The sequence below is a fragment of the Corvus brachyrhynchos genome, unplaced genomic scaffold, assembly GCF_000691975.1.
Source record: "Corvus brachyrhynchos isolate BGI_N302 unplaced genomic scaffold, ASM69197v1 scaffold671, whole genome shotgun sequence".
NCBI lineage: Eukaryota > Metazoa > Chordata > Aves > Passeriformes > Corvidae > Corvus > Corvus brachyrhynchos.
This window is the reverse complement of record NW_008236441.1, coordinates 691,840-705,214: the sequence shown is the minus strand read 5'-3', so window position 1 is coordinate 705,214 and position 13,375 is coordinate 691,840. Positions and strand designations below refer to the sequence as shown.

The 13,375-nt window shown below is 48.2% G+C and overlaps 1 protein-coding gene across 1 annotated transcript in view; it reads right to left on the bottom strand.

Moving 5' to 3' along the window:
• Window positions 1-290: 290 nt before the first annotated feature.
• Window positions 291-13,375, bottom strand: part of ABCA12 (ATP binding cassette subfamily A member 12) — a 51,998-nt gene continuing 38,913 nt past the window's right edge. The window contains exons 34-45 of the mRNA XM_017747130.1: window positions 12,319-12,434; window positions 11,384-11,543; window positions 9,842-10,110; window positions 9,031-9,241; window positions 7,366-7,475; window positions 6,654-6,798; window positions 6,393-6,527; window positions 5,067-5,170; window positions 4,720-4,812; window positions 4,167-4,272; window positions 3,390-3,527; window positions 291-2,176 (exon numbers count right to left, since the gene is read on the bottom strand). Of these exons, the coding sequence (XP_017602619.1) occupies window positions 2,057-2,176; window positions 3,390-3,527; window positions 4,167-4,272; window positions 4,720-4,812; window positions 5,067-5,170; window positions 6,393-6,527; window positions 6,654-6,798; window positions 7,366-7,475; window positions 9,031-9,241; window positions 9,842-10,110; window positions 11,384-11,543; window positions 12,319-12,434 (1,707 nt within the window). The 3' untranslated portion in view covers window positions 291-2,056. The remainder of the gene's footprint in view (window positions 2,177-3,389; window positions 3,528-4,166; window positions 4,273-4,719; window positions 4,813-5,066; window positions 5,171-6,392; window positions 6,528-6,653; window positions 6,799-7,365; window positions 7,476-9,030; window positions 9,242-9,841; window positions 10,111-11,383; window positions 11,544-12,318; window positions 12,435-13,375) is intronic.

Genomic DNA, 13,375 nt, shown 5'->3' with positions numbered 1-13,375 from the left:
TCTTTCACTGGCAGTTGCAAAGCCATCGACATAATAAAATAATACTCTGATTGGTATTACAAGGCTGCATTTAAATCATTGGCATTCATGCTCCGAGTCCTTTGCAGGGAGCACAAGCCCTCCATTAGAGAAAAGCTTAATTTTATACTGTGATCTGTGTAAGATGTGCAATGAAAATGAGAAAAAAGAGCTTTTGCAGAGCTGGAGACATAATAATAGAAGCTACAATGGCTGTCTGGGCAGCTTTTTCAGTTACTTATAAACTGCAGGTGTCAAATGCATTCTGGAAAGAAGCTGAACCCCAGTTTTAATTACAGTCAGCAGGTTGAGGCATAATTCAAAGCTCAATAATACTTTCAATCCATAATAAAACTCCTCCTGCTATCAGTAAGAAGTTTACACCAACACCGAGGAGAGGATGTGACCTCCTTGCAGCAGCTAAACTTTGAACTTCAGTATCCCACTGAATATCAAGGGTGTTTGGGATTTCACAAAGTACCTATTCCTTGCACGATTTTCTCAGCGAACCTGGGCATCACATAGGAGCTGACCTAGTCAAACTCATGATCCGGGTAAGAAAGATGTGTCGTTGAAGCTTTCATCAAAGGCTCCTTTGACTCAAATTAGTTTTGTGAGAAGGCAAAAAAAAAAAAAAAAAGGGAAAAAGAAACCACCTGGCTGGAATTGTGTAGGTGAACCCAGGCACGTTGTATGGGCCACCCCAGGTCTCACAAGGTAAGGCTTTATCTGCAATCTCTTTTACCAGCAACAGCAAGTTTATTGAGCTCAGAGTTTAAGTTCATTTTGTGCTTGAATGTACATCAGTGCCCTGACCCAAACCCGAGTCTTTGGGCCCTTATGCTGATACATATAATAAAGAATCATATTAAACTATTCTATCTATTAATCATTCTGGGGGAGGAGAGCAGGATGTGTGTGGTGGTGTGCTGAACTCAGCTGCTGGGGGCTGCTCTCAGAGGTGGGCAGAGCACTCCTTTAAAGCCAGCAGGCAGAGTCTTTGAAGCAGGAGCTAATGATGCCTTGTTATGTGGGAAAACACAGCTCCGGAGTCACGGGGGCAGCCAGCATGTGGGGTTGAGGAGGAAGGTTACTGCAGAGGACACAAAGAGGCAGAGCTGCTGGAGATGGAGGGTTTATGAGCAAGGGAGATGCTCCTTGCTTCTGCTGTGCTCAGGGAAATACAATCTTAGGAAGCAAAGAGCTTCTTCTTGTCAGAGCATGCCCTGTACCACTCCTCGGCTATACCCGAGCAGCCCTGAACTCCAGCCAGAAGGAGAAAGGGGCTCGTGGGGGAATCATCTTCCACTGGGTACCAGGAGCCAGGAACTGCCTGGGACCAGAGGACTCACTCGAGGAGTTACACAGAGCTGGAATAAGCTACAGGAACAAACCAAAACCACTGGAAGCACTAACATTTAAAATAGTTATATTTGTCCTGACATAACCAGATAAGCTCTATGTCGTTACCAAAGGTGGCCCCCAGCAGTGGCCTTTGCGACTGTCAGTATGGAACACCTACTCCCTCACAACCCCCTGTGAGGAGGGGCAAGGCCACCAGCCCCATCTCCCCAGGGGGGAGCCTGTCAAAACTGAGCCACTTTCACTCAGTCACCCAGGAAGTCTTGCTGAGCAGGAAGTGGAGCGTGGCTTTTCCTCTGCAGCCGGGGGCTGCTTTGTGGTCAAACACCCTGCACTGCCCACAGCTCCTCTGCTCCAGCACAGCCATATCTGCTGTAAACAAACGGCCACGAGCAGCAGGTGATGTTATCTAAATCCTCACAGCTATTACAGTGATCATAAAACAAGAACTGGGGGGGGAAAAGAACCAGTGGAAAGACCAATCTGATTTGTAACCAAGTGCCAGTCTCAAACACCTACCATGTTCCTAGTGACAAATTAAGTGCATATCAAAAAACAAAACACTTTAAGAAAATGGGACTGCTTATCCCCATCACCCTAAAATCATTGAAAACAGGGTTGGAGGGGCTGTCAGGTCTTTTCCCCAGATTCTATGATCCTGTGTGGGTGGATCCCTTCAATAGATGGAGCTTATGGTGCTAGCTTGGCTGCTTGTGTCAGAGCTGTCCAGCGTCACATCAGGGCCTGCATCCGTGCCATCGGGATCTGCTTGATCTTTAGCAAAGTTGATGAAAACCTAGAAGTTTAAAGGAAACACTCAGTATGTGACAGCATAAATAATTTATGATATGGATGAATATGAAAAAGGCATGGCTGTTCATTTGACTGTGAGTCTGGAGAGCGCACTCAGGGATGGATTCACGCTGAATTTGAGAATTGCAAATTGTTGGGCTTCTATGGGCTAATGTAAATAAATGGATGTGCACTCCTGTCCTGCGGAATCGACACCCGGGACCCGAAGGCAGACATTCCTGCACGGAACCTAATTGTCCTGCAGCTCAGGTTCCCGAGGCACCAGCGAGGCAATGCCCATGCAGTGACTCATTTCGATCCCACTGTAATACAGTCCTGTTATTACTTCATAAACCCATCTGTCTCTGTGTAATTGACATCTGTGCACGCACAACTGCAGAGTGTAGAGAGAGGTGTATAAAATCACATGTAACAGCCTTCCTTTCAACAGCAGCTAATGAATACAGAAAGGATTCTTACCAGAACACTCCCTGCAATCATATTTGCATATTCAAAAATCTGAGCTGTCCTCCCACAAAACCTGAGCTGGGGCTTCTTGAGCTTTGCCCGCCTGTTTCTCTCACAACCACTGCCCCTTATTGAAACAGCACTGAGGAACTCCCCTCCCAGACTGCTGTGTCACAATCCATAGCACTACAGGGCTGCAGCTCTGCTCCTCTCTCTGGGACCAACCTAATATTCCAGGTGCTGATGCTGAACAGGGTGATTTCTTCTGGATAGTCCTTGTGGCAATCCCTTCAGCTGATGTGCTCCCTACAAGATTTTGTTGCCAGTGGGAACATTCTTCCAAGGGAAAATGGAATGAACCCCAAAGCTAAGTTTGGAGTAATGCTAAATGAACTTCCAACCCAAAAAGTGAAATTGAGCATATTTTCAGTACTGGTGGAAATCCTAGCCCTGGACTTGGGGGTGATTCATAGCCCTGCCCTTCACCCACACCCACGAGGCTGCTGAAATCAGCAGTGACAGAGGGAAGAACAGATCCTTTATGCTCCAGGCAGCTTTCTCGGTGTGTTTCCCTAGCACCAGCAGAGGTACCTGGAGGCAGCAGCACTGATAAAGTACCCCCAGGAGGAATATAGATGGAAATCCCTTTCAAACTGTAGTCTATTGTGTGCAGCAGTCCATTATGTGCAACCATCAGTCTGCTCCCGTTAGCAGTTTTAAATGAATGGCCTCACATTTTAATTCCTTACCTCCTCCAACGTTGTCTGACTCACAGAGAAGTGCCTGATGTTGAAGGCTGCTTTGCTGCCTTCCAGGAGATCAAATATATTCGCTACCCCTCCCGCAGAGACCGGGACGTGGTACTCCACCATGTTGAAATGCCGATCCTGTGGGGACAGGAGTGGTGGGGGAAAGCCAAGAGCCAACAGATCCCACAGCTGGACCATGGGAGGATGAAGGAGCAGGGGCTGTGGTGTCTTCTGAATGGTACTGTCTGGTAGTGTTTCCCCACTGGGAGTTCTTGTGGGGGTTTGTGACTGGGTGAGGACAACTAAACTGCAAGGCTGGAAGCTCCAGGGTGGCCATAGCATTTTCCAGCTCCAAGTGTGCAGTTTTGATTCATGCAGAGATTGGGTTACAGACAATGGAGGGGATATGTGACTCAGTTACTCTGGTTTTACAATTACTCAGTTACTGGAAGCACTGGAAGCATCTCATTCCCACTGAACCTGAAGTGGGTCTCCATGCATTCCAGCCTTCAGTGGGAAGGGCATTCCCAGGGCAGGGGGTCACCTAACAGCTGCCTTGCAGGGCCACTGCAGCTTTTTGGCTGATGTTACTTCAGCCACCAAGGAACGGGAGTGCTCCAGCCCTCGGACAGTGTAGCTGAAGGCAGTGACAAGTGTGACTCTGAGAGCTCAGGTCTGTGGGCACAGCATGTTATAAGATGTCCACCTTGCAGAGATTTTCTTGGTCACTTTGAAGGGATTTTGAAAGCCTCTCCTGAAAGCATTTGCCCTGCTTACCTTCAGGCATGTATTTGGGAAGTGTGACTTCATGAACTCTGTCAGCGTCTCAGTGCAAACCGTGCTGCTGTTTAAGTGCATCTTCACAGTGAATCCTCTTCCAAATCTAGGGGAAAAAGAAAATCACCATTAGCACTGTAGAAAAGAGAAAATCTGATGAAGAAACTCCTTTGCGAGTGATGCACAGGCTCCTTGGGGAAATCTAATCCAGGCATGGTGCAGCTTGAATGGGGTCAGGGTTGTTAACCTGGAGTGAAACTTAATAAGAAGCCGAGCTATTGTTATAACTAACAGAACCAAAGCTCAACCCTAATATGTATTTCTCATTTGTAGCAGTGAACAGATTACTTTGGGGGACACATTCTGGGAAGACAGGCTGTGAGGGAGTAGAAAGTGCAGTAGTTAACACAGAATTTCAGTGGTGAATAAGGGACATAAACCAGGAAAAGTCATTGTTTTGGTGACACAGGTCTCATGTTCTGAGCACTCAAAGCTGTAGGTCAGTAACTCCAGAGGCTGTTCAGTAAAAGTGAAATAGGTTCATTTTACTGACCTGCTCTTGATGTGCTGCAGAGAGCCAATGCACTGGAAACTCCCGTTCACCATGATGGCCAGCCTGGTACAGAGGGCTTCACACTCCTCCATGCTACAAAACCAACCCAGAAACTCTAATAAGCCATTGAGAAGGTATAAAAAATAGTTAAGTAACGGGAGAACATCACTGATCTTCCCTAAAGTGGTGTGGGTCTCTGTGGACGCCACATTCAGCCACAACAAACCCCCAAACCTGTCACAGCTCGGTGCCCTGAAACTGTGCAAGGACCAGTGGGGAGTGTGAGGGATGGGCTCTCCCCACCTCTGCTGACCCCAAAATAGGAGGCAGAGCCAGCCCAGCCCTACCTGTGAGACGTGAGTATCACTGAGCATTTGTTCTGCACTTCCTCGCTGATGATTTTCCAAAGGTGGCGTTTGGCATTCGGGTCCATTCCAGAGCTCGGTTCATCCTATTGGGAAAGACAGGACTGATTGGAAATTTGCACTTAAAAAGTAAACAAGCCTGGGCTCAGGCAGCAGTTAGTAGAGAGGGAATTCCCCCACCTCCTCCTCTTTTTATTGAGATTTTTTATCTCACAAAAGCAGCTGGAGCACCAGCAGGTGGTCAGAAATAAAGGCAGCAGTGCTGGGCTTGACACAAGTTGGCACAAGGGAAATTTATGTCCACTAGGTATCCAGCTTAATATTGGGAACCCTGCTCACAGAGCTCTGCACACCTTCAATACACAGCTGATGCCTTGAGAGGCCTCCTAAATACAGAGGCTAGACCAGAATAAGGGAAAAAAGGCAGGTATTTATTTGAAAGGCCTTCAAAGGTACCCCCTGGGGAGCCAGAGGCTACTGCCAAGAGGGACCCCAAGATGGACAACAGGTCATGAGTTCTTCACACTTTTGTAAGTTTGGTTCCTTTGCATATCAGCATAAATTCTCTAATTAAAGCTTCAGTTTAATAATGTAATTCCCCTCAGCTTGCCCCCCTTTAGTGGCTTTTTGGTTTATACTTCTTGGGCCTAGGATGGTCTGGGTCCTTGAAGAGCAGGCCCAGAGAGGCTTTGTTATTTGAGAGAGCAGAAGTTAACAGGCTACAAGAAACTTCAGAGTTACACACCAGGCAGTACAGGATTTGAAAAATATAAAAGTTAAAACCTGAGGCATCATAGCAAGTGGGAAAACTTCACAAAAAGGTATGTTTTAGCAATGGTGTAAGCCCATGGAAGAACTGGAAATTCAAAGTGAAAGACAAGACAGGAAGCCAAACCTAGAAAAGCAGTTATGTTCTAATCCTGAGGGAAGTGGCCCTTTTGCTCTCCTACAGTTTTGGAGCCTTAGATGCTGCTTTTCTTGCAAGGCTGTGCAGGTTAGTTGATAGAGATAAAAAACAAGATAGAGCTGGGAACTAGGAGAGTTTAATTGGCAAATAAAGGGTCTATTTTTGACCTCTGGAAGATGCTATCAGAGAAACTGAAAGACTTGCCACTCTCTTATGCCCTTAAAGAAAATATGAGTGTTTGCTGGAACCTAAACTTTCCTGTGATGGTTTCTGTTGTCAGGCCAAGCACGGGCATGTGGGGAGTGTCCTGTAAGCTATGCCTGAGGAGGTTTTGTGAGACAAGTTCTCCTGCCAGCCCAAAGACCTGCTCCTCTTCCCCCACCAAGGCCCCCATTTCTCACCAGCAGCAGAATGGATGGATTCCCAATGAGAGCCAGAGCAGTTGACAGTTTCCTGTTGGTGCCATAACTGCACATAGAGGTGACTCTGTCCTTGTAGGCCATCAGGTTCAGCCGGTGGAGGAGCTGGAGTACAACCTAGGGAGCAAGAGTTGTGCTTCCACAACATGTCCAGCCATGGATTACCACATATCTATCTATTGAAAGACTCATTTAAAGGCTCCAAATTACAAAAAGGATGCAAGCCAAGCCCTTGTTACTCACTCCCTTGATGTCCCCCTCTGGGATGCCGTGCAGCCGAGCATAGTAATACATGTGCTCTTCCACTGTCAGCAGGTCATCCAAGGCATCTTCTTGAGGACAGTAGCCAAAGAGTGACCAGTGGGCCTCACTGATGTCATTCAAGGACCTGTGTAAGGAAGTTGGCACATCAGTGTAGAGACACTGAATTGCACCCTGGAATCAACAGGAGGGAGAAAATCCCTTTCTCCTATTTCCTATCCCCTTCCCCAACCCTTGAAGGAAAATGCAGTGGATCTGCAGAGCTCCAGCTTTCAGACCCCCAGTTCTGCAGAGGCTGTGTGTCCAGTATGTAGCTCTCCAGTTACTGCCAGCACCTCAGATGGCACAGCTGCCACCAAGCCTACACCTGTTAAAGAAAGCTTTGAGGTGAGCCCTACTGGTCTCCAGGTCTAGCTCAGAAGTGGGATCACACTGCTGAGGATCTGAGCCTGATTCCATTTGCAATGGACTGAAGTGGAAGAAACACCTCTGAGAACAGCAGAGATCCAGGAGCAAAATGCAACCGCCTAGGAAGCAACCATGCCACCTTCAAAGGACAAATTCCCCACCTTGTTTATTTTTGCTCTGGCTTGAATGTTTTATTTCAGACTTTTACATTTCTTCTCCTTTGCCACCCAGCCTTAAAAACTTTTCTCAGGTTGATTTGCTTCCCCGGAAATCACATCCATCATACCCAGAATGATCCTGCACCCGCAGCCTTCCGCTGGATGCTCCGATGTCCCCTGTCAGCATCTTAAAGATTGTTGTCTTTCCAGCTCCATTCACACCAAGCAAGCCAAAGCACTGGGAAAGAAAAGTCAGAATGAAAGAGTGCTGTACTTGTAATGCAGAAATATTCCTCTGAGATGGGTGCTCAGTGCACCTTGTCCCAGCTTTGTCCAGCCCCTTGAGCAAGATGAATGGCCAGAGGAACTCAGCACATCCCAGTGTTATAATGGAGGTTGTTTATGGTGCAATATACTCCAGCTTATATTAGGACCATTTGTTTAATATGGTGAAGAATCAAGGATGTGCCTCCAGTAGAGTCATTCCTTTTACTGTGAGGTACATTCCTGCAGGAGCTCAGGCCAAATCCCCATCGGCTCATTTGTGCAAAGCCTCCCCTTGGCAGGGACAGAGCTGCTCATGGGAGTGGGCTGAGTGAGGTTTGGGCTGGCACTGGTAAAGCCTTAATGCAACACAAGGTTTTTGTCCCATAAGGTCACTAAAGCACTCCATTAGTAAGAGGAAGAACTGGCTCCCTGTAGTGCAGTTCCAGTATCTCATGGTAAAAATCCACATTTTATTGCTAAGGTTGGAGATAGGCAGTTGTGTGTTGCATCAGCCATCACCATTGTGCTGATAATTTTATATTATTATTTAATTAAAATTGTTATTTTGCTCTCATTAGTACAGATCAGCTGACATGAGAGTCCTCCTGTGCTGGGCCCACTGCAGATGCACAGAAATCCAAGGCTCTTCCCCACCTTGGTCCATACAGGGACAGAATCTGTGCACAGTCTGCAGATCAGGGCCACAGCTTCTGCTGACAGGTGGGGAATGGTGCCCTAAATCCCACCAGCATCAGGGTGAATTTTGCCAGAAGTCAGAGACCTCAATGCCAGTCCTGGCTTAGAAAAAATCCTCTGCCATAAAGACCAGCACCAGTCTCCACATGAGGATGCTGTCCTGCCCAGCACCCTACATCATTTCATCTCAGTGGGATCCAGGCAATGACAATAAACCAGGTGCCAAGGATTAATTCCAAGCTTCCCCACAAGTCAGGTGCACAGCACGAGGTAGAATCTGGTATCCAGTTTCCTCTGGATCTCAGAGGTGCTCTGTTTACTCCTGTCTTTTCACTTCTCAGGGAGGCAACTGCACTGACATGACCAAAGAATGTTTTTTTCTTTGGAGTTAATTTTAGGTCCTGATTCATGAAAATGTGTTTTCAGCTGAAGTGACTTGTCTTCCCCTGATGGGAAACACAAGCAGATAAGCCTGACTCACCATCTCCCATGCAATTCAGGTGAATAATTTCAGCTGGACACATTCTGCTGTCTTCATTCACCACCTGGTGAACCCCAGTGACCCCCCCCCCCAAGACTGCACTGTACAAACAGAGCACGCAGACATTTTGCTCTGAATACAGCTCCATCAATTCCCATCCACCTTCCCTCTTTCTAGGGCCTTCAAACTGTCAGTTGGTGTCCCAAATCTACCAGGAGCCTCTTGCCACTGCTGTAACCACAAGAATGAATAAATGGGGCAAAGGAAGGAAGAGGCCAGAGCAGAACAAACCACTACAGAAGATGACAATGAGACTGGAAGGTGCCCACAGCCTTCTCCCCTGGCTCACCTCCCCAGCAGGGATCCCAAGGCTGATATTTTTCACTGCTGTGATGCGTTTGTGAGGGAGGTGGTAGATCTTGGTGAGGTTCTGGAGCTGCACCACGTCGAAGTCAGCTTTGCCAGACTCCACCCGGCTCCTCTCTGCCTGGACATCCCCGTCCTCTGTGGTGGCGGGTGGCAGAAGGGAGGCTTTGCCATGGACTCTGTCAAACAGGAACCTGGGGGAGGGCAGAGAGGGACTTACCCTCCAGCAACAGCCAGCAGCTGGGATAGATCCCAGGGAGCCTTCTGTGAGACCCCAGGGCATGCACAAAATACTCAGATATACAGTTTCTATTCTCTCCTGGTATCTGCTCCACCCAGGGGTCTCTTCCTGCCTATTGTTTTTCCCTCTTTTTCAGCAAATATTCTGGGCTGGAGCAGGTCCTGCCTTGTGGACACGCTCCTAACGCAGGTGACAGGAATGTTCTCACTCCTCTCTGTGTGCAGCCAGGGCAGAGGAGATGGGGAGAGCCAAACAGAGGTTGCCAGTGGAATGACTGCCCCCCACCAACAGCTGAGCACCCGCCCACCAAACCCTGAGCCCCGGGCTGCAGTCCCAGCCAGCACCGACTGCCAGGGGACTCCATAAACTACACCTCTGTTAGTTAATACTCTAATTACTGGGACTCCTGCCAGAGAAAACTCACTCCATATTCACAAATTGTCCTGGAAATTGATGGGCTTCATAATTGACAATGATGGTGCAGGAGCCCGGAATGCAACCACGGAGCTGTGGCTGGGGCTGCTTCCCCTGCGAGGCTCCAGATGTTACTTACTCCAGTACGTTGTTCCAGACTCTCTGAATCATCCTGTCGTGAACTGTGAGACGAATGGCAAAGAACACGGTGCCCTGGATGAACATGGCCAACAGCTTGGACGTGGTCTTGTCCAGCTCAAAGGTTTTGTCAGGGTAATCCACTCCATACGCTTTTAAGAAGCCCAGCAGTGCCTGATCCTGTGACAGTTCGATCAAGCCATAGCCAAAGCAAAATTGTGGGAACAGAAGGAACACATGCCTTAAATTTTCAGCAAGATCACGCAAACCCTGGAAAAAAACAAAGAGCAGCACAGTCAGTCACTACTTTTATTCACGGAATAAATTCAAAGGTTTTACTGTGGGACTGAAGTGTAACAATTACATTGGGATTTGCCTGTGTCTCAGAGCAGAGATAAATTGAGAGCAAAGAGCTCTGGAGACAGCTCGTTTCACAGGCACAAGGTCATAAAAGTCAACAGGCAGCTCTGAGGTTGTGATCACCCATAGTAAACAGCAGCCAGCTCCCAGGATGCTGCTCCCAGGATGCTGCTCCAGCACCCAGAACCTACCCATGTGCCAGAGCTGAGTTCTGCCACTGTGCCCCCCAAATCTGTCCAGCACGGCCTGCTCCCCTGGAGCACTGTCCTGTCTCTTCTCCTTGGACAAACAACTCCATAAAACACAAGATTTGGCTTTTCTAGACATGGAAGGGCTTTTCCAGCTAGTTCACAGCAGAACAGCCCAGTGCACAGTCTCACAGTAAAGAACTCTGGTGCATTTCTAGCAGAAGAAAGGATTAGTGCACAAAGCAAACTGGAGAGGCACTAAATTAGCATGGAAAGAAACTGACTCCCTGCCACTGGGGTACAGAGGGATGAAAGGTGATCATAATTGCATATCCCTAAAACCCAAGGGGCTGCTGAACAAACTCTGTCCAGATACAGAGAAAAATGCAACCCAGCTATTGTAATTGCCCTCCATAAAAAAAGAAATCTAAGTGTAAGGCGTGCATTTAATCCCAGCCATTCCCAGGGAGATCTCAGTTTAAGAGAAGGCTTTACTTTAGGGAATCATCACTGTCTCTGGGTTGTCATCCTTGCAGGGAGAAGATGGCTGCATTACAGACCTGGATGACAGACAGCTGGTGCTGGGCTTACTGCAGCACATGTCAGACTCAGGGCAGTGACATTCAGCTGTCACTCCCCACAGTTCGTGCTGCGAGAACTCAGCAATGGTTTGAAGTGTGCATCAACAACTTTCTATCAAACATCTCGACCCACCTCCTGCCCTTCATCTTCCATCACCAGGGTGGTTATAAAGAGGGTCCTCAGTTTTCTCCCTCTCTTTTCATGTTCTCCCCTCTGCCACCACTGTTTCCTTCTTTGCTGGGGGTGCAGATTTACAGACAAGCAAGCTCCATACGTGACTCATGTCCTGTCTGTAGGGAACCCTGTGAAATCCTGTGACTGTGTCCAGCTGCTATGGACCTGATCAAAGCCACCAAGCCCACAAGAAGCCTCCTGCTGTGTCACCACAGGGTCAGTATTAGTGGGGCTCCTACCTGGTCTGTGGCCTTTTCCTGGGAGAGCAGGAACACAACCGAGTGAGTGATAATGGTGTTGATGCCGAAGAACAAGTTAACACAGACGTAAACAATGAAGGCCATCCCTGTTTCCTTGAAAAATCCAGCCAGCAGGTACATCCAGGAAAATGATGCATATCTATACATACCAACAGTGCAGAGAAAACCATGGTAACTCAAAGAGCTACTTTGAAAACAAACCACTGAAGACATCAGACAACACAGAATCGTTGGATGGTATGGCTGGAAGAGAGCTTAAAGCCCATCCCATTCCACCCCCTGCCATGGACAGGGACACCTTCCATTAGGTCAGGTTGCTCCAAGCCCTGTCCAACTCGGCTTTGAACACTTCCAGGGTTGGAACATAACATAACATAACAGCTCTGTTTTGGCATGTAACTACATTTCCACATTACAGAGCTTAAAGAAAAGAAAAATGCCTTTGTGTCTGTTAGAATTTGGAGAAAAGGTTTATGATACATACTTTGAACACAGAACCCCACCTGAAAACAAAGAGACTGGGCCTGGAGGATTCAAAGCCGGGGGAGTTTGTTGAAGTTTTCCTGAATTGTGCTACTGCTGTTTATTTTGCTCTCTGATATTAAAATGCTCTTGAACTTTGCAATAGGTCAGGAAGCATTTGCTTACAGCTAGAGCTGTTGCTGGGACCTTGAATACTTCCATATCCTCAAGTAGTGTTTGCTTTGAATAAAGCAGGCACAACAACAGCTCTCTTCCCCAGCTTTGGGATTTACCTCCCTGCCCGTGGAAGGAGCAACTTAGTCCGTGTTTGTGGAGTGCGTGTTGAAGAGAAAAGCCCACATGTCCCCCCTGGATCTCAGTCTCCAGCAGCCTGCAAAATCCAGTGCCTTACCCTGAGCAGTGATATTTAAATAACTAAGCCCCACACTTACCCGAACAGTAACAGCAGAAGAAACACTGCCACTAAGTTACTGTTGTTGCAGAAAGCTGGGATCTGGAAGGCGGAAATAACTCCCACTGAGAGTCCAATAGGGACCATAAAAAGTACCTGCAAAATGATATTAAAAAGATGTTCCTAGGACAACAGTTCTGAAACACCTTCCTGCAACGATACAGAAGCACCAACACCAGGACTGAATCTGGTCCCACAAATGCAGCTTGGTTTTTCTAAGGGAAACCAAACACAGGTGGGCTTTCAATCCTCCCCAGGCTTGCAGATGAATTCCCACAAAGCCTCTTTGAGTAGGCAAAGCCTCAGCATTGAGGACTGTGGGCAGAAAGTACCTTAAAAAAAGGTTGTGAATGAAAAATATGCCTTTGGGTTTTCTGTTAGCCTTGCAGTCAGACCACTTCATTGTGCCCTGTAAATCTAGTCTTTATAGTGTTGAGTCAAGCCAGAGACCTACCAAACGTCTGCCTGGAGAGCTCCTCTCTTCCCCAGCGCTGGGATTTAGCAGAATTTACTGGCAGGGATTCACTGAGAAATATCAAGTTGCCAAGAGCTCTGGATTAGTTTCAGCCTGCTGAATACTGACTGTGCAAGGACTCCGGGGATTTTTCCACAGGCTGATACAAATAGGCAGTGCTGGAGTGAGGGCCTGGATCAGGGAGGCAGGCACAGGCCTGCTCCACCCTCCCTGCTGTGCTGCAGCTCAGGGCTGCACTGCTGAGCCAGGCTGGGGCCATGCTGCCTTGGGACCCCTTCCAGCCCCTCCTGCAGGGCAGGGGATCCTTGTGCTGCTGCCTTGGGACCCCTTCCAGCCCTCCTGCAGGGCAGGGAATCCTTGTGCTGCTGCCTTGGGACCCCTTCCAGCCCTCCTGCAGGGCAGGGGATCCTTGTGCTGCTGCCTTGGGACCCCTTCCAGCCCCTCCTGCAGGGCAGGGGATCCTTGTGCTGCTGCCTTGGGACCCCTTCCAGCCCTCCTGCAGGGCAGGGGATCCTTGTGCTGCTGCCTTGGGACCCCTTCCAGCCCCTCCTGCAGGGCAGGG